This window comes from Giraffa tippelskirchi, chromosome 9 (genome assembly GCF_054371585.1).
Source record: "Giraffa tippelskirchi isolate mGirTip1 chromosome 9, T2T-mGirTip1v1.2.pri, whole genome shotgun sequence".
NCBI classification, from domain to species: Eukaryota; Metazoa; Chordata; class Mammalia; order Artiodactyla; family Giraffidae; genus Giraffa; species Giraffa tippelskirchi.
Window position 1 is genome coordinate 55089012 of NC_137283.1, and position 20365 is coordinate 55109376.

At 46.5% G+C, this 20365-nt stretch overlaps 1 protein-coding gene and 1 long non-coding RNA gene across 2 annotated transcripts in view; one reads left to right on the forward strand and one right to left on the reverse strand.

The window, feature by feature from the left end:
• Nucleotides 1–4615, reverse strand: part of SYN2 (synapsin II) — a 158962-nt gene extending 154347 nt beyond the window's left edge. The window contains exon 1 of the mRNA XM_081526384.1: nt 4083–4615. Coding sequence (XP_081382510.1) covers nt 4083–4468 — 386 coding nt within the window. The 5' untranslated portion in view covers nt 4469–4615. The remainder of the gene's footprint in view (nt 1–4082) is intronic.
• LOC145520282 (uncharacterized) overlaps nt 1–20365 on the forward strand; it is a 120841-nt gene that overhangs the window by 56286 nt on the left and 44190 nt on the right. The window lies entirely within an intron of this gene.

The following is a 20365-nucleotide window of genomic DNA, read 5'->3' on the forward strand; positions in this document are numbered from 1 at the left end:
AAGATTCTTGAGAGTCCCTTGGACTGCAAGGAGATCCAACCAGTCCATCCTAAAGGAGATCAGTCCTGGGTGTTCATTGGAAGGACTGATGTTGAAGCTGAAACTCCAATCTTTTGGCCACCTGATGCGAAGAGTTGACTCATTGGAAAAGACCCTAATGCTGGGAAGGATTGGGGGCAGGAGGAGAAGGGGACGACAGAGGATGAGATGGTTGGATGGCATCACCGACTCGATGGACATGGGTTTGTGTAAACTCCAGGAGTTGGTGATGGACAGGGAGGCCTGACGTGCTGCAATTCATGCGGTCGCAAAGAGCTGGACACAACTGAGTGACTGAACTGAACTGATACCCTATACAGAGGTGTTCAATAAACATCTGTGAATTTACCAAATCTGCAGTCTCTAGATACTCTAGATAATCCCTAGAACACCTATACCATCCTGATTTTCAAATTCAAATACTGAGACATTTGATGTTGAAAAAGTTCACTTGGTCACTGGAATTGGGCTCACAGGAACAGAGACAGGGAAGAATCTGAGAGAAAACTTACCTCATAACCAGTGAGAATATAATACACAGAAAAAACAGTATATAGAAATGGATGCTTGTTCCTTGTTTAAGCACAAAGGTCATTAAAATGCTATCTTAATTGGACTTCAAATTCAGGTACAAACTGAGAAAGAAGACATGCATTTTCAGGCATATATATGTGTGTGTGTGTGTGTATACACACAATATACATATATATTATTATATATTAATACAGTTATTATTATATAATAGTAATTTCTTAAAATAAAATTATTATATATAATAATTATAGGAATAATTAACGAAAAAGGTATATAATGAGCTTGATATCACTTTTTAGTGGAACAGAAACATTTTTCAATGATTCTTTAATGTGCAATTAATCTCAAGGCCTCAGGCACCCAATGAAAACACGTTTCAAGCAATAAAAAAAAGAGAGAGAGAAACACCCTCCAATTTTTCCATCAACCTGGTCAGTGATAAGATCCCCAAATTCCATTGCCCACAATTATGCTACAGAAATTCAAAAGAATCAGCTGCGTATCAAGGCTGCCTATTTTAAGCACCCCTTTAGATTTCCAATTATTGAAATACTTGTTAAAACTCAATAATTAAAAAAAAAAACTCAATAATTCAAATGGGACCAAAATTCTTAAATTTTACTGGGAGGCTATACTTTGACTTCCTATTCAAGCACCAAGAAAATAATATCAGGCATGTATGACACCTGCTCACAGAATACTATGTAGGTAGCTTAAACTGTGAGACAAATTTACTAAAATCAACCTTTAGAACAAAAAACACCTTTTAAAGTCACTGAGCTTGTCATAAACAGGCATCTGTTTCTTAACTCATAGAAACCTTTCAATAAAACCACTCAGCAATATTTAACTGAGATGTTTTTAACAAACATAGACACCTTAAAAGAAGACAGACTCTGCAAGTCTGAGAACTGCTGTTAAGCACAGAAACACAGAAGCACAGAACTGTCGTCAAGCACTAGACTCAAACTGGGTTTATGAGTTTTAATAAATCAACGTTATTACTTCAGAGAAAACAGTTGGGAGTCAGTCCATAGGAAAATGGCCTCTATTACGTTCATCAGAAGTCCAGTCTCCAGGGCAAGGTAAACTCTGTGGTTCATGCCAGGCAGGTAGTCTTCCTAGAGAATAACACTACCCAAGGAGAGTTTCAAATCTCAAGCCACTGAACCAGTTATAAACACATACCCATACAAATGAGTATCTTCCTACCTGTGGGTACCTAACTGGTAATTAGACCCAAAACAAATGCCTTCAACACTATAGGAGAGCAGGAGCGTGTACAGGAGGATCAGATTCTTGCATAAAAAATGAAGCACTGATTTCATTCTCGTTTCTCCCCTCCTTTTCCTGGCCTTTCTTCAAGACTCATCCTTTGTGAAGTTTTCTCCAATAACTTTAACTCTCACTAACCATTCCATCTATTGAATGCCTGAAACACTAGTCTCAACTAATTATTCTAGATTCCTTTTTGTTAACTGTTTTATGTTTTCGTTTTGTCTCTCAAATTAGAGTCTGAGTTCCCTGTAAGGTGGGTACACTGCCTAGCCCCTAGAGGGAGCTAATTATTAATATTACTAATAATAAAACAATAATAATAGGAGGTAATATAACGGAGTGGCAATAATGGAGTCAAATAGGCTTAAGCTCAAATTCTGCTGCTAAATCACTTCAGTCGTGTCCGACTCTGTGCGACCCCATAGACAGCAGCCCAACAGGCTCCCCCGTCCCTGGGATTCTCCCGGCAAGCTCAAATTCTAGCCCTACCATTTGAATGTGAACACATTACTTACTTTCTCTAAGCCTCAGTTTGGTGGTAAAAATTCAACAAGAGATCTATTCAAACACCTAATACAAGGTTTGTCATATAATGAATGCTCAAAAAGCTTCGTTACCTTTCCTTCCCACTTAATAAGCACTTGTTGATTTGAACTGAGAGTAATTCTCCTAGGGGACTGCCAATGGCACCATCATACACTCTCTTACCTTCCCCATTACACTCTTCCCTGTGCCTTTGTCATTTCCTTACAAAGGTCCCTTTAGATTTTCTACTCTGCTGTCCTAAGAAAAAGCCAACTACACAAGTCACCCAAGTGACTATTCAGAATGGTAGTATTTATAGGCCAACAGGAGAGCATCTCCATATCTACATCTCACTTTCATCACCCCCAGGCCAGCACTCTCTCCCTATAGATCTCCCAGTAAGAAAATGATAAGAGAAAACCAGAGAAGCAGTCAGAAGAGGAAATGGAGATAAATAGCTCCGTGGTCCCTCTGTGCCTGCCTCTTGGGAGGAAAGACCTAGGTCTAGTCTCCAACCCCAACTCTAGTGAGGAAAGGAAAAACCACCACCAAACAAACAAACAAATGAAACCCTTTCCATGGTCCAGAAGAAAAAGCAACCCCTTTCCGTCACCTCTTCATTTCTTCAAGCCCTTCACCAGTCAATTCCACTATCACCTCCCACCCCAAGGATGCGCCCCTGGGTCAATTTCCTCCTCCATAAATTAGAACCTCTTTTAACCAATTTGTCTTAAACAGACCTCATTCATGCTTTTATCAGCTAGAGGTCACCTATTCCAAGTTGGAATATCCCTTTTAGAAAAAAGAAAAGAAAAAAAGAAGAAAAAAAATTTTTTAAGTTCCCCATCTACTGCATTAAGGCAGATCTCTTTATTTGTGATACTTTAATGATCCAGAATATTTTACCTCGGTCATCATCCTTTCGACTGGAAAAAGTCACCATCACTTCCACCGCAAAACACATACTCCCTTCCAAAAAAGATTTTATTAATCCACATATCCCGACACCCCCTCACACACACACACCTGGGGTTGCACAAAATACAAGAATCGTACTATTCTTAAACGACTTCCCCATGCTGTACAGGTAGGTCCGTGTATACCTGGGCTCCCACATCTGTGATCTGGTCAACCTTGATGTCAATACTGATACCAGCCTTCAACCGACCAGGTGAAAATATACCCCTTTGCCCTCTCCACCTCACCACCCCGCCCCTCAAAATACCTGTTTTAATTCCTTACTCGCCACCCACCCCCATCCCCAGGCCTCATAAAGCAGAACCCATTTTATTGGCCTTAAATGTCCCTCTGGGGCTTTGGGACCCTTTTCACCTCAGCTTTTGATGTATAGAGGCAGAAAAATCTGTCCCCTCTGCGACCCCTCAGAAAGAAAGAAAAAAAAAAAAAAAACTACTTCTTACGACTCTTCTCTATTGGATAAAGTAGCTCCAGCATATTATGAGGGATTTGAGTCAACTGAGGGGCTGTTTTACCTCAGACCTCACCTTTCGAGGCTGATCAGTTCCTCCCCCGCCCCGCTCCACGAGCGCGCTCGCAGGACCTCTCCTCACCGCGGGACCCCAGACCCTGGTTTTCGTCGCTGTGACACATCCCTGGGCCCCGGAGCAGCTTCCGCGCGGCCCCCGCGCCCCCAGCACCGAGCCCCGAGGCCCTGGCGGCGGTGGCGGCTGCGGCCGGGCACCTACCAGTCGGTGTGCGGCTCGTCGACGACCAGCAGCACCTTGGCCTTCCTGGCGGCGGCGGGCGCGGGCGCGGGCGCGTCCACCAGGCCGGCCGAGGCTGCGGTCTGCTTCACTGCCTGGGACAGCGAGCTGAAGAAGCTGCTGCCCACCGACGGCGCCGGGGCCGGCTGCGGCGCGGGCTGCGGCGCGGGCACCTGGGCGGGCGGCGGCCTCCGCTCGGGGCCGGGTGAGGCGGCCGGGGGCGCCGACGAGGCCGAGGCCGCGCCCGGGCCGGGGGGCGGCGGCGGCGGCTGCTGGGGCTCCGGCCGTTGCAGGTCGGTCATGTAGCCATTGGGCAGGTTGGCGATGAAGCTGCTGTCCGACAGCCGGCGCCGCAGGAAGTTCATCATCTGGCTGAGAGGCTGGGGCGCGCGGGGCGGCGGGGCCGGGCGGCGCAGAGGGCGAGACGCAGGCGGCGGCGAGGGGCTGAGGCGGCTGAGGTGGCCCAAGCTCAGTCCGCGGCGTGCGAGCCCAGCAGACAGCCGCGGAGGACTGGGCCGGGCGGGCGGGGCAGCGCGAGGCTCAGCGCCAGGGAGCGGGCGGGGCTGGGGGCGTGTCCGTCGATAACCCCGCCCCTCTCCGCAGAGCCGGCGCCGCCCCCGACTCGCCGCCAATGCCGCGGACCGGGAGCCTCGGGTCTGCAGGGTCTGGGGACTCGAGGTCCGCGGAGGGCCAGGGCTCCTGCGACCTGGGCGCGGCTCTGTGGGGAGGGCGTGGAAGCCAGTCCTGCTCCCCAAGAAGTGGGTAAGGGGAGCCGAGAGCCGCTAGCCCCTTTTTGACTGGGGGAGAAAAGAACCGTGTCCCACCCGAGATGGAGGCGAGGAAAACTGTCCCCACTCTAGTGGGAGCGAAGAGAAATGTTAGCCTCCCCACCCTGAGGTGAGAGAGGAGCCATTCCCCTCTCCCGCGCGGACACGCACATGCACACACACAGACACACACAGGCTGGAATGGAAATAAAAGAACCACCTCCCTGCCATCTCCCCAGCCCCCAGGTGAGGGAGAAAGGAATAATCCGCCCCCAGTAACACACACACACACACACACACACACACACACACACACACACACACACACACACACCCCTATGGTGAGATGAAAAAGAACTATTCCTTGCTCAATGCTGGGAGAGAAAGTCACCCCCCCACACACCCTAAGGTGACAAGACAAGACCTCATAAGGAAGCCAAGGATCATCTCCTCCACTTTGGGAAGTAAGGGGATGGGGGACAGGCCCTCTGCACCCGTCTTAGAAGGGTGTGTGAGATGCACTTTCAGCACCTGCACCTTAGAGATGCCTCACCTCAGAGCACGTATCCTCTCTTCCTTCTCTTCCATAAGAGAGAGGGAAGGTGAGAGGCTGGAGATCCCCCTCCCCGCAGAGGAGCCCCCCCTCAAAGTGAGACATCGAAGACTCCCCAACCCCTTCTTTAACCTTGCTAACAGGCATTGGTACATCCTGTGTTGTACCAAGAAAGTCACCTGTTTAAGATCCAATGTCTTTTTTCCTGTTAATTTATTGGCCAGATCTGCCTTGACCTCCATGAAGTCTTTCTGATTAGTGCCTTCCCGTGGGCGCTCCCTAAATCTTGTATGCCCCCCACCCCCAGACCTTTGTTTTCACCTCTCAGGAGATACACTTAATCCCCGCATTGAATTCGAGCAGGCCAGGGCAGATACACATTACTTTCAGACTACTCCGAGTGATGTGTGACCTTCAGCAAAATCAGACCTCCCAGCCTATTTTCCTCAGCTAGTAAAAGGAAATCACACTTTACAAAAGTGTTACACAGAGCCAGTGCGATCATGTATGTAAAGCACCTGTGCCCTCAGTAAGTATTCTAGGAGTGGTGGCCGGATTCTTATTCTTATTGGAACTCAGTGCTCAGTAAGTCAAGTATGTCCTGGGCTGAATGGAATCACTGAGCAGCTTGGTGCTAATGTTGGCAGGCAGTCCTTGCTTCCTACATCCCAGCTGGCACTCAGTTGGAAGCTGGAGATGCACAGTTCAGCCCTGAGCCAGAGACCCAGTGATGTCCGAGAGGTCTTCGGTCAACTGTAGTAATACGGCGATCCTCCTATCTCCTCCCTGGCTTTCCTGATAGCTCAGTTGGTAAAGAATCCGCCTGCAATGCAGAAGACCTGGGTTTGATTCCTGAGTCGGGAAGATCTGCTGGAGAAGGGATAGATATTCTGGCCTGGAGAATTCCATGGACTGTATAGTCCATGGGGTCGCAAAGAGTCAGACACGACTGAGCGATTTTCACCCATTTCCCTAATGACGTATTAGGAAGTGGCCCCTGTTTGTGAGTTCATTGTCCATGTGGGCTATAGGGGAGAGTAGGGAGGATCAATCACCACAATAAGATGTGAGAAACGCTGTAATACAACAGGGGATTCATTCTGCCTGTGAGGCTTAGGGATGGCTTCTCAGAGGAGGTGACATTTGTGATGGGTCTCGAAGCAGCTGTAAGAGTTTACCAGCAGAGAAGTGGGGAAAGCACGCAGACAGGGAAGTCCTGGAGGAATGCTCCTTGATGACTCCTCCAGGAAGCCTTTCCTCAGTCCCCACGTTGGGCTGTGTTTCATTGCCTGTGCTTGGATTCATCAGAGTCCCTGAAGAAATGATAACAAAATATTCTGATGACTAGAATGTAAGCATCTCAAGGATAGGATTGTGTTGTGGTCATCTTTGGACCCCAGCATCAAGCACACTGCCTGATACATAGCAAAGACTCTGCTGTTTTACAATCCAACTGTACCCAACTTAGTTCTTGAGTCTATTGAAGAATAAAACTAGTAAGTCACTAATATGTTAAGTAAATAAACTTTGATTAATATATTGTCCTTCCTAGAAGTACTGTTTTAGAAAATGAGGGGAATCTTTTCAAAGGCATGAATCTCTAATCATGGGGTTTCAGACACTGTATCACTTTTTTTTTTTTGGATGAGTGGATTATCTTTCTTTTCATATTTCACTAAGCAGTTCCCCCTAACCATTAAGCTTGTAGTGCATATATAGTATTCAAAAATCAACCAGTTAACAAACATGTTTTGAGAAGCTGATACACAAAAAGCATGATGCTAGGCACTGGAGGGTAGAGGAGATTCAAGGATGAAGAAAATACACGTTCAGCCCACAAGAACACAACTCTGAAACAGGTGAACACATAACTAACAATAGCAGAGAAGTGTGTGTGTGACCTTTCAATATTCGTTCAAAGGACTGACGCTGAAGCTCCAAAACTGACCACCTGATGCGAAGAGCCAACTCACAGGAAAAGACCCTGATGCTGGGAAAGACTGAGGGCAGAGGAGAAGGGGATAATAGAGGATAAAATGGTTGGATGGCATCACCACCTCAATGGACATGCGTTTGAACAAACTCCAGGAGATGGTGAAGTACAGCGAAGCCTGGTGTGCTACAGTCCACAGGGTTGCAAATAGCTGGACATGACCTAGCAACTGAACAACAACAACAACGATGTGTGACCAGAAAGTGGAGCAGGCAGTGAGCGTCAGAGGAGCCAGAGGAAAAAGAGATCTCTGGGGTAGAAGAGATTTCACAGGGATGGGCTTATAAAGTGGGTAGAATTCAGATAACCAGGACGGACTGGAGGAGACAATCAAGATAGAGGAGATGGCAAGAGCAAAGTCAGGGACGATGCACTGGGTAAGTCGTAAGAATGTGTAGATCTATTCCTTGATGGCAAAGACCTTCCCTGTATTAACATTATACTCCTTAAGCCTTAGAATAGCACCTGGCATGTGGAATGCACTCAAATGTCTGTAGAGGTGCTCTCAGGGGCTGTAGTTATGCATATATTTATTTTGTTAGTGTCTATCCAGCTTTTTTTTTAATTTTTTAATATTTTTATTTATTATTTGGCTATGCCAGGTCTGTGGCACATGGGATCTTCTGTCTTCCTTGTGGCATGCCGAATCTTTAGCTGTGGCATGTAAACTCATAGTTGAGGCATGTGGGATCTAGTTCCCTGAGCAAGGATTGAACCCAGGTCCCCTGCATTGGGAGCACAGACTCTTAGCCACTGGACCACCAGGGAAGTCCCTATCCAGCTACTTTTTAAGAAGGCAATCCCAGTGAGGAATTCTGTCTTCTAGTTCTCTTAGAATGATCTGCAAAGCCTGATATAATATCCAACACACAGGAAGTCTCCCAGTCTTGGGTGCTAGATCAAAATGTTCCCAGAGAATTGCTTACCTAGAGAGTTCTTCACTGATACAATGGAGGCCTACAAGACTAGTAAAAATATTTATCAAACATTCCACTCATTCACAATTATCTTCTGGTTGGTTTTAATAAGGTATTACTCTTGCAGAAGAACAGACAATTTTCTTATGATTGGGCATGTGAGGTTATTAATCAGTTGAATACGGTCAGAAGATTTGCATTTGTTGGCACAACTGTAAATCGCATTTGCTTAAACCAACATCTTCTGTGTTCCTCTGAATCCTTGCCAAGAAGTGTCTTCGCAGCGTGCAAAGACGCTGCATTATAAACGGGCTTGGGTTTTTAATGAGCTGTAATTCAAGGTTTTCCCTTATCCTTACCTGTGGATCTAGGATCCAGATCCAAGGAGAACATAGTGCTTGCTCTTCATCTGTCTTGTGTGTTAGTTGCTCAGTCATGTCTGACTCTTCGCAACCCCATGGACTGGAGCCCACCAGGCTCCTCTGTCCATGGGATTCTCCAGGCAGGCATACTGGAGTGGGTTGCCATTTCCTTCTCCAGGGGGTCTTCCCGACCCAGGGATTGAACCCAGGTCTCCAGTATTGGCAGGCGGACATTTGACCATCTGAGTCACCAGTGCCTTTTCTCTGGAACTGAGGGAGGAGCAGGATTAGGAAATGCTGTAAAATAGAAAATTCTGGTGCACTTAGGCCCTTTTCTGCCTATCTTCCTCTGAGACCAACCAGCACCATTCCTCGTCTGCAGGGGGAAGGCATTGCTCCCAGAGCAATTGGTGAGGAAGGCGGGAGGTGGGGGGGGTGTCTCCCCCATCTTTCTTAATCATTCAGGGATTGACTAAACCAACTGTCAGAATCTTGGATGTCTCTTCCAAGCCTGGAAGCCTGGGACTCTTTGAGGTCCTTTCCTGTGTAATCTTTATCTTCCCACTGAATTGTAAACACTAGCAAACATCTGGCGACCGCAGATGAAAAGAATCCTGCTAAAATCAGGAACCAATTTAAATGCTTTACCGCCTCTTGGATTTCTCTCTTCCCCTTGAGCAACAGTGCACTGGAGAAGCCTCACAGGCAGCCAGGCTGGCATCAGGAGCGTTCTGCAGGCAGAGCTCAAAAACCAGAGCTTAAAGGCAAACCTTGGTGCACTGTCTCGGTTCCTCCCAAACACAGAAGTTTGTTGGAACGTAGGTATTATCCTTGTCCCTCCCTCATGCCTTAGGATCTGGGACCCCATTCAGACCCAGCTGCCCTAAGGCGAGGTAGAGTTTGGGTCAGAAAGTATAATAGGTCCTTGTCCTGGCTCTGTCACTCACTGGCTTTGCAATTTTCAACAAGCTGCTCAGCAACCTGGGCCTCTTATGTAAATCAGAAGGAATAGATCTTCCTTGGGCCTCTCATGAGATAACATGGGAACACTTTGAAGGTGACAAAGCTTTACTGGAAGAGGCATCATTATTGCCTCCCGTACTATCTTGTGACCTGTCATTTGGAGAACCTGATTGAACTGAGGGTTTGTCATCTCCATTCCGGGAGGCCTTCATGACCATCAGCCCTGTGGATGCCTCCTCCTCCACCCCTGCACAGAAAACAGCTATGTCCCCATCTTTGAATTCTCTGAAGGTGGCACATCACCTGGGCCACTTTGCTGTACTTAGGAATCTCACAAATATAAGTTCAACTCCTAAACCTGCCTCATGGTAGCTGTGTCCTTCTGAAGAAGTCACTCAGCCTCAGTTTCCTGATCTGTAAAAGAATGGCAATAATTATCACAACGACCTTGAAGGACTATTTGGAGGCCTACATAAGATCAAGTACATGAGTGTATTTTATCAGCTGTAAAGCACTGTGCAAATGTTAGCTATTAATATTTCTGATGCCAGGGGAATCATAGAACTTGCCACTAGCACAACTAAAATGCAAAATAAGACCTCTTCTCATACATACGTATCACCACATTACACACCCAGGAGAATTCATAGAAGGCACAAGGTGCCCCTCTGCGGCTTCTCCCAGGCTGAGTTATAGCTGCCAAAATAAAGGTAACAAGCACTTTAACTAATGACTTCTGCCTTTCTGGATGACCTTGAAGAAGGAACTTCGCTTCTGTCTCCAGGCTTCTATTTCCTGGGCTGGAAAAGATGAAGGAGAGGGAGCTAAGCTGAGTGATTCCCAAGGTCTGGGGCTGTGAGATCCTCTGGGAGGGGCCCCACAGAGGGAAGTAAGCACCTGATGTCACCAGGCTGAGCCAGGGAACACAGGAACAGAGGCTGAACACTGGCAGATGGCTTGAGGAAGAGAAAGAAGCTGGGAAGCCCAGAAGCAACACAGGTGGCATGAATTCTAATTCCAAGTCTGCCCCTGACCTAAGGGAGTCAGAGATGGTCCCCTTGCTAAGGCTCCATTTCTCTGACAGTAATGGGGACATAATAATAACTGCAACTGATTAGATGCTGACCGGATACCAGAAACTGCCCATGTGTCATCTCATTTAATCTCTCATAAAAGGTGTTAAACATCCCCCTCTTACCAATGAAGCAATTAGACTTCAGAGAGGGTATGCTAACTAACGTGAGCTCTTAGAAATAAAAAGTTACAAAGCTGTAAGTCAGGTCTGGTTGTGTGGAAGGCCCATGAGATTCTGCATTAGGGTGTATCTACAGGTGCCTTTAGAAGGGTGGCATTCATCAGCAGCTTGCCTAATAAACACATTTATTGTAAGCCATAGAAAAAATAATAGGCCTCCTGGACTCTCCTCAGCTTCCCTGCCATCTCCCTTTGCCCAAATTCCTGCAGACATAGGAGGCTTGGAGTCCTGTATAAACATTCCTGCTCTAGGAACAAGCTGGCTTCAAGCAAGAAGAATCTAGCTGATGAGACACCCCTCCCCCCCATACACCCCACTCCTACTCCCACCAAGCTTGGACCACAGCTCCCTACAGAGCAGCTCTGGCCTCTTGTGGGATGCGGGTGTATTGGCTGTTGCCATGGTGATAGAGGAACATTTCTGTCATGCAGGCAGGAGCAGCACAGAGTGGGTTTTCCCTGCCTGGGAAACTCAGAGAATTCATCAGAGGTTGTTTTGTAGCAGCATCTGCACACCACTTCACAGATAAGTAAAAGAGCATCCCTTCCACTTAGCATTTAACCCCATCCCAGGGACAGAGCTGAGCCTTCTGTACCAAGTCCGCGCAGAAGGCAACCCCCTCTCTCTACCTCTGGTACAGTTCCTCTTCAAGGAGGTCCTTCCTGGTGGTAGGAAGAGATATTTATAAGAGGCCAGTAAATGAGCTGTTTACAGCAACAGTGGGCAGTTCTTGATGCCCCATCCTGCTCCACCACTCCTAGACCCTGAATCAATTAGATCGTTAGTGTCAGACCCAAGCAATTTATCCTTTGCCTCAGCCACCTCTTGCAGGCAACCTCTTGCAATGTCTTTAATGAGACTCAGTTTATTTATCTGTCAAGTGGGGTTAATCATTCTTTGCTGAATTACTGAAGAAAATTAAGAGATCATGTACAAATTGTGCCCAGTACAGTGTCTGGCACGTGGTAAGTACATGTTCATGATAGCAATTATTTCTTAAAATTAAAAAAAAAAGGAATGTAATGAAACTTATGTTCCGATTTGGAAACAGACTAATATTTGAACCCGTGGCTTTCCACTTAATAGCTTAATAGCTATGTGATATTCTGTAGTCAATTTTTTTTTTTTTGAGGCTCCCATTTCTTGAAGAGGTCAGGATGCGATTCATAGACTCTGTGAAGATTTTATTTTGAAAGTATGGTTATAATATCTCTGCCAAGAACCTGAGGATTTGGGCCAGAAAGAAAAAAAGACATCCTCTTCTTTACTGGTGAGATGGCATGAGGCATTAATGGCTTTACTCCTTAATGTAAATATCTGTACGTTGAGAAGAATGTTTCCCACCCCCACCCTGACCCCACATTGTATGAGTTCCTACATGGCTGTCCCCAGGGAAATGTTCCTCAGTGCCAGGGCCAGCTCTGAGCAGATGGCCCCATTTCTTCTTCTCTTGAAAACAACCAGCTCCAGGGATTGGAGAAAAACAGAGTCATAGTCCAAGGTCAAACACTTGACTGTCGTTTTCATGAGTATGATTCAGCCTGAAAGCCCATCGGCATTCTCTCTCCATCCCCTCCCTTTCACCCTGAACATCTGCAGGATGCTGCCAGGACTAGAGGCCCTCTTAAGGGCTGGAGACACCTGGCTGGCTTGCTTGTCTCCGATACCCAATCAGGAGTCAGTCAGTATTCCTATTTCTTGGTTTTTATCTTCTCTCTACACTGCCACTGTCAAGAGAATGTCTTTTCTCATCTCCAAAATAGCATCTGGTCCATTTGAAGCAGGCTAGCAGCAGGCTGTCTGCCAGCACTCTCTTTTCTTGGAAGATGGAAGGCATTCCCTATCCAATTATCTAAAAGTCCCCTTGCCTTGTGATTCAGCCAAACCCTTCATCAAGAGCCAGTCCTGGGTATCCCAAAGTCACCTTGAACAGATAGATTGTAATTCAAGGCTTCACACATTGCCTTGAATTCTTACAACTCTACAGGGTAAGAATCACAAAGTCATTTAAATGAGTGAAAAGAGGCTCAGATAGGGGAAGGGACTTCCCCAAGGTCACACAGCCTGCCACAGAAGAGCTGAGATTCACACTCTAATTCCTAACTCAAGGAGGAAGTGTTCAACACTCACCTGCCAACTGCTTTTCCTACAAGTCACAGTGAGCGCTTTGGAAAGTGCTCGAGTATACTAGAGAGAGTGACAGCCAAGGGTTTCAGAGAATAAGCTCCTGTGTCATGTATAGTGTGCCCCCAAGCCTGTGCTCAAGCTATTCCCTCTGTTTGGGATATGCTTCCCCAGGCCTGGTGGAACAACCACAGGCTTTGCAGAAGACGGAGCTGTTCTGGAATCCTTTATGATCTCAGACAATTTATCCAATCTTTCTGAGGTTTTCTTCCTCTGTAAAGTAAGATTGTCTGCCTCACAGTTTTGTCATGAGGATTCCAGCTAAAAGGGCCTAGTGAGGTACCTGGCAGTTAGCAAGAGCTAGTAATTATAACCAGCCCTTCCCAATGAGCTCAGACACCACTGTCTCTATGAAGCCCTCCCTGACTACACCGCCTTCCTCCATGCCCTAACATTCATTCAGTTTTTTTCTTTCATCATTCAACAAAATTTGAAATACATGAATAATTCAATCACAGTACTCAGCACACAGAACTGTAAGTGTTGGGTCATCATGTTCTGTTTCCCTCATTCGACTGGGAGCTCTCTGAGGGCAAAGGTTTCAACTGAGTCATTTCTGAATCCGGAATGCCTAGTCCAGGGCCTAGGAGGAAGGGAAGAGGAAAGACAAAAGGAAAAGAAAACAAGGCACAGGTCTGCTTATGACCACCTACTCGCCCGAAACGCCTGTCCCTGTGTCCACGCAGACAGGAAAGGCACCTGGTCGTCCCCCCCCCAGCCTCTCTGAGAGCCCTTCCCGTTTCCTCCATCCTCCAACGACAGGAGCCAGCAACAAGATGAGAATATCGATGACCGCCTGAGTAGGAGGCCTCGGATGAGCCCGGCATTCAGAGAGTGGAGACGGCGGCGGGAAGGCGCAGCTGCAGAAAGGAAAATTCCGTCTGTGCCGCCGCTGGGGACAGAGCAGTCCCAGGCCTGGAAACGGGGAAACGGCGCGTGGGGGCTGCAGGCGGCGCCCCGCCCACCTCCGGTACCTGCACTGCAGCCCCGGCGACCGCTCGGCGCCGCAGGTGGGGGAGGCGGCCAGCATCTCTCCTGGAAGGCAGGAGGCTCGCTCACGTGGGGTGGAGTGTGCTGAGCCCCAGAGTTGGAAGTGGGAGCCCCGAGCCCTGGGGAAAAGCGTCAGAGAGAGGAGAGGAAGAGGAGGACAGGGTCTTCTTCCTCCCTGCTCCCCAGGCAGTGCCCCGAGTGCTGGTGGGTTTAGTCGCTTCAGTCGTGTCAGACTCTTTGCGACCCCCTGCACAGTGCAGGAGCCCGCCAGGCTCCTCTGTCCATGGGATTTCCCAGGCTAGAATACTGGAGTGGGTTGCCATTTCCTTCTCCGGGGGAATCTTCCTGACCCAGGCAGGGATTGAACCTGTGTCTCCTGCATTGCAGGCAGACTCTCCTGCATTGTAAACGGATTCCTTACCTCTGAGCCTCCAGGGAAGCCCCCAGTCAGTTCCCCTACCCACCACCAAATCATCCCTGGAACTTCTAAAACATTTCGTTTTAATCCCACCATCTTTTCTCCACAAAGGGTCAAGCCACTGGGTACCTGGGCACCCATGATTCTCCAGGCTGCCTGACGAGCTCATCTCCCTTGAGCTTCCTTGAACGGCTCTACAGCCATACAGTATTTAACTTCTTTCTGGTCCCCAGACAAGTCATGCTCTGTCATACCTCTGTGCCTTCGCTGACACTTTTCTCCCTTCCAGGAATGCACTCTGCCCATCCTTTGGTGTGTGGGGTTAGTTGCCCAGACGCACACCATGACACTAGGATTCGAGCACAAATGACAACCCACTCCAGTATTCCTGCCTGGAGAATCCCATGGACAGAGGACCCTGGAGGGCTATGGTCCATGGGATCACAGCCGGACACGACTGAAGTGACTTAGCACGCAAGCACGCAGTTTGCTAAGGAGACAGTCCCAGGAAGGGATCCAGTGGGGACACGGACAAGTAGGACCAAAAGGGAAGGAAGCAGAGAAGACGTGTGTTAGGGAGCAAGTTACCCTTTGAGCAACTGGGGCCCAATCCACTGAGCAGCATTGTAGAACACGTTTTGGAGCTGTCCCACTAGGTGGGTGAGAATTAGGGCATTTATCTCACTCCAGATTAGTTGAGCACTGCTCCTGGGAACAGTAACGACCACCACTACCCCTCCCCCACCCCTGACATCCGGCCCTGGGCAAGAGCCAGGCCCAGCCCCCACCAGTGCTAGCTCTCAGGTGAAGCCCATACATAGGTCCTAGTACCCTCTGCTACCCTTGCCGAAATAGTCAACTACTCCTCATCTTTCAAAGCCTAGCTCAAAAGCTAAAAGCCTGGCTCAAAAGCCAGACTACCACTGTTGCTGTTTTGTCTCTGAGTCAAGTCTGACTCTTTTGGTACCCTCTGGACCGTAGCCCACCAGTCTCCTCTGTCCAGGGGATTTCCCAGGCAAGAATACTGGAGTGGGTTGCCATTTCCTTCTCCAGGGGATCTTCCTGACCCAGGGATCGAACCCACATCTCCTGCTTGGCAGGTGGATTCTTTAGCCACCTGATGGGAAGAACCAACTCATTTGAAAAGACGCTGATGCTGGGAAAGATTGAAGGTGGGAGGAGAAGGGGACGACAGAGGATGAAATGGTTGGATGGCATCACCGACGCAATGGACTTGAGTTTGAATAGGCTCCGGGAGTTGGTGATAGACAGGAAAGCCTGGCGTGCTGCAGTTCATGGGGTCACAGAGAGTCGAACACGACTGAGTGACTGAACTGAACTGAACTGAGTCACGTGTGAAGCCCAAATCCAAGTAATTTCCACAGCCCCCTCCTCTACATTCCTATGGCATGTTGAACTTAAGTCTATTGAATATTTGTTCTTATTCATTAGAGTGACTTTCTGCCTATCTCCCCTACTGGATGGTGGGACTTGTAGCTTTATTCATTTCTGTGTCCTCAACTCCCAGTGCCAGATGGCACTTAGATAATAGATGTTCATTAAATACCAGTGATGGTCAAGAATACTAATGAACATTGATGAATTCCAATAGCTTACTGATTCAATATTCCTGGGAGGACACCTGACACCCTATCACCTTTTGTGAATTGAGGAAAAAATAGCGTGGCATCTTTAGAACATGTAATACTGAGTACTGCCTCAGTTTCCTCCAGGTGATCAATTGTTAGGACACCAAAGATAAGTTTATCCAAACAGTTTCAGACTGAAGCAACATAAGCTTTACTTTGCTATCTTCTGCTGTGTCCCAGAGGATGAAAAGGCACTGGATTCATACAGATTTGTAATTGTTTATGACATACATAACATCATCATCCTATTTGAGTACCCATGGCACCCATCCTAAAGGCACTTAGCTGTATGGGTAGGGCATTCCTTCTGCCAGAACCCTCAGATGCCAAAGGATCTGGGTCTTGGCTGTAGGCTGGTGGAAGGAACTGGAACCCGAGTTGGCAACAACTGGAGTTGTTGCTGATTGCAACAACTGGAACCCAAGTCAGATGTGAAGTTTCCCAAGATAACTTGCAGCAATACTGCAAGAGTGGAGATTTACAACTGTCGCTAAAATGACATCCAGTTAGGAAATATGATGGAAGGGAAAAAGATATTTATAATAGCAATAAAAATGTAGATTACCCATCCACTCAATATGCTAGCAAATTTGGAAAACTCAGCAGTGGCCACAGGATTGGAAAAGGTCAGTTTTCTTTCCAATCCCAAAGAAAGGCAATGCCAAAGAATGCTCAAACTACCGCACAATTGCACTCATCTCACACGCTAGTAAAGGAATGCTCAATATTCTCCAAGCCAGGCTTCAGCAGCACATGAACTGTGAACTCCCAGATGTTCAAGCTGGATTTAGAAAAGGCAGAGGAACCAGAGATCAAATTGCCAACATCCGTTGGATCATTGAAAAAGCAAGAGAGTTCCAGAAAAACATCTACTTCTGCTTTATTGACTATGCCAAAGCATTTGACTATGTGGATCACAACAAACTGGAAAATTCTTAAAGAGATGGGAATACCAGACCTCGTGACCTGCCTCTTGAGAAATCTGTGTGCTTGTCAGGAAGCAACAGTTAAACCTGGACATGGAACAACAGACTGGTTCCAAATCGGGAAAGGAGTAGATCAAGGCTGTATATTGTCACCCTGCTTATTTAACTTATATGCAGAGTACATCATGAGAAACACTGGGCTGGATGAAGCACAAGCTGGAATCAAGATTACCAGGAGAAATATCAATAACCTCAGATATGCAGATGACACCACCCTTATGGCAGAAAGTGAAGAAGAACTAAAGAGCCTCTTGATGAAAGTGAAAGAGGAGAGTGAAAAAATTGGCTTAAAACTCAACAGTCAGAAAACTAAGATCATCTAGTTGGGACTAGCATCTAGTCCCATCATTTCATGGGAAATAGATGGGGAGACACTGGAAACAGTGAGAGACTTTATATTTGGGGGGCTCCAAAATCACTGCAGATGGGGACTGTAGCCATGAAATTCAAAGATGCTTGCTCCTTGGAAGAAAGTTATGACCAACCTAGACACCATATTAAAAAGCAGAGACATCACTTTGCCAACAAAGGTCCATCTAGTCAAAGCTATGGTTTTTCCAGTAGTCATGTATGGATGTGAGAGTTGGACCATAAAGAAAGCTGAGTGCCAAAGAATTGATGCTTTTGAATTGTGGTGTTGGAGAAGACTCTAGAGAGTCTCTTGGACTGCAAGGAGATCCAACCAGTCCATCCTAAAGGGAATCAGTCCTGAATATTCATTGGAAGGACTGTTGCTGAAGCTGAAACTCCAATATTTTGACCACTTGATGAGAAGAACTGACTCATTTGAAAAGACCCTGATGCTGGGAGAGATTGAAGGCAGGAGGAAAAGGGGACGACAGAGGATGAGATGGTTGGATGGCACCACCGACTCAATAGACATGAGTTTGAGCAAGCTCCAGGAGTTGGTGATGGACAGGGAGGCCTGGTGTGCTGCAGTCCATGGGGTCGCAAAGAGTCAGACATGACTGAGCGACTGAAATGAACTGAACTGAACTGATCCATCCATTAACTTAACAAGATGCATGCAAATTCTATTTGAAAAATTAATGTTCCTGAGGGACGTCAAAGAACACTTAAAAAAAGAAAGTTATATCTTGTAAAAAACATATATTTATTCATTTATCTAACTGCATCAGGTCTTAGTTGTGGCTCGTGGCGTCTTAGCTGTGTCATGTGAGATCTTTCATTGTGATGTTTGGGCTCATAGTTGCTCCGTGGCCTGTGAGGTCTTAGTTCCTGGACCAGGAATTGAACTCATGTCCCCTGCACTGCAAAGCAGACTCAACCACTGAACCACCAGGGAAATCCCAGAAAGTTACATCTTTTTCTTGAATGGGAAGACTCAACTCATAAAGAAGTCATTTCTCCCTAAATTAATCTGTAAATTTAGTGCAACTCCAATAGAAAAAAAAAACCCAACAGTTTTTGGGGTGCTAGAGATGGGGAGAACTAGAGAGATGAATTCTGAAATTCACATGGAAAAATAAACAATCAGGAATACCCAGGAGAAATCTGAAGGGAAGAGTAGAAAGAAAGGGACTGAGTCTCCCAGCTATCAAAACATGATATTAAGCTGCAGTAGTTTAAACAGTGTGGTACTTGCGTCAAGAGACAAGCAAATCCATAACATAAAGCTCAGAAGTAAACCTAAATATATTGAGAGATCTAGTACAGAATAAATGTGGCATTTCAAATCAGTGAGGAACAAAGATTATTCAATAAACATTGTTGGAATAACTGGCTTGTTATTATGAAAAACTTAAATTGAATCCATATCTCATTACAGCAAAAAGTTTTCAGATGGATCAAACCCAGAACAGTAATAGAAGAAAACGAACGGAATTTTGTTTTATAATCTTGGGGTGAGGTATAGCTGTCTGAGAATGGCATATCGCAGTCATAAAATTTAAAAATTGACAGATTTGACTGCCACAATGTTTCTCCATGGAAAAAACCTTCACGGTTTCAAAAGGCAAAAGATAAACTGGGAAAAATACTGGCAATTCATACGACAGGCATAGGACTAGTTCCCTTCATATGTTAGAAGCTTCTATAATACATATCAATAAGGAAAAAACAATTCTATAGCGAAGGTGGTAATAGACATGAAAGAAAGAAAATACAAATGACTTCTAAACCTCATCATAATAAGAGACTGGGTAACGGGGAAACAACACTTGTATGCTCTTTTGTGTCTCTAAATTTTGTACCATTTGGCTGTATTACCCAGTTTTTTAAAAATGAGTAATAAAGTTGATAACTGAGAGAGTTTAAATTAAAAGCAAGGCTGGAGGGGGAGTATAGTAGGGTGCTCAATCTGGACTTGAACTTGGTATTAAAGGTCCAGATCTGTTTTGTGCTAGCTGTGTGACTTTGGCAGTTGACTTCATCCTCTGACCTTCAGTTTTCTCCTCTGTGAAATGGGAACGATCACAGATTTTCTGAGGCTCAAAGAGGAAATGCACACAAAACGCTCAGGGCAATGTCTGGCATACAGTAGATGCAAGAAGGGCACTTTGCATGTGCTCAGAGGAGAGTGGGTGTGACAGCTTAGTGGTTGTGCAGGATCAGGATAAGTACAGAGTCCTAGATTTCTGCTCCTTCAACTTGTCCCCTGTCGGGCTGTGTCTGCCCTCCACTGACAGTCACAAAGTCACCTCCTTTTATCTCAGAAGATCCGTAAGAAACAAATACCCCAAATCCCTTTCTGTAGTTATTTTCTTTATTTCCCGAAGCCTCTGATATCCAAGGATTACAGATTTCTGTTGACCTACACGGTGCCCTCTGGCCCTGAGTTCTCCTGGAAAATTCCATTAAGGCTTCAGGGACACTAATCTGTCATTGTGGCTCAACTCAGCTCATGGTAAGAATTCAACGTGTGCATTTTACCCCGTGCGTCGGCTGTTCTACCCCAGGACTTTTCAATAAGACCATCCCACCCACTCATCATATTCCTGCCAGACCTTAAAAGCAAGCTATAAATGCCGGCTGATGCGTCAGGCAATCCCACAGTGCTCTCTGATCTATCTGCCTCCCAGGTCTGAACCCCTGGCTCCATTCCTGGATTTCGATCCCTGCCTCTGGTTCCTTCTAGATTTTTGTATCTTGTGTCTCCCCTGGCATTTAGACCTCAGGATTCCTAAATTATTTGTTATCTGAATAGCCGTTATTGTTGTTAAGTACCTCCATCACTGCCCTTGCACAAGGGGAACCCAGATAAAGCTA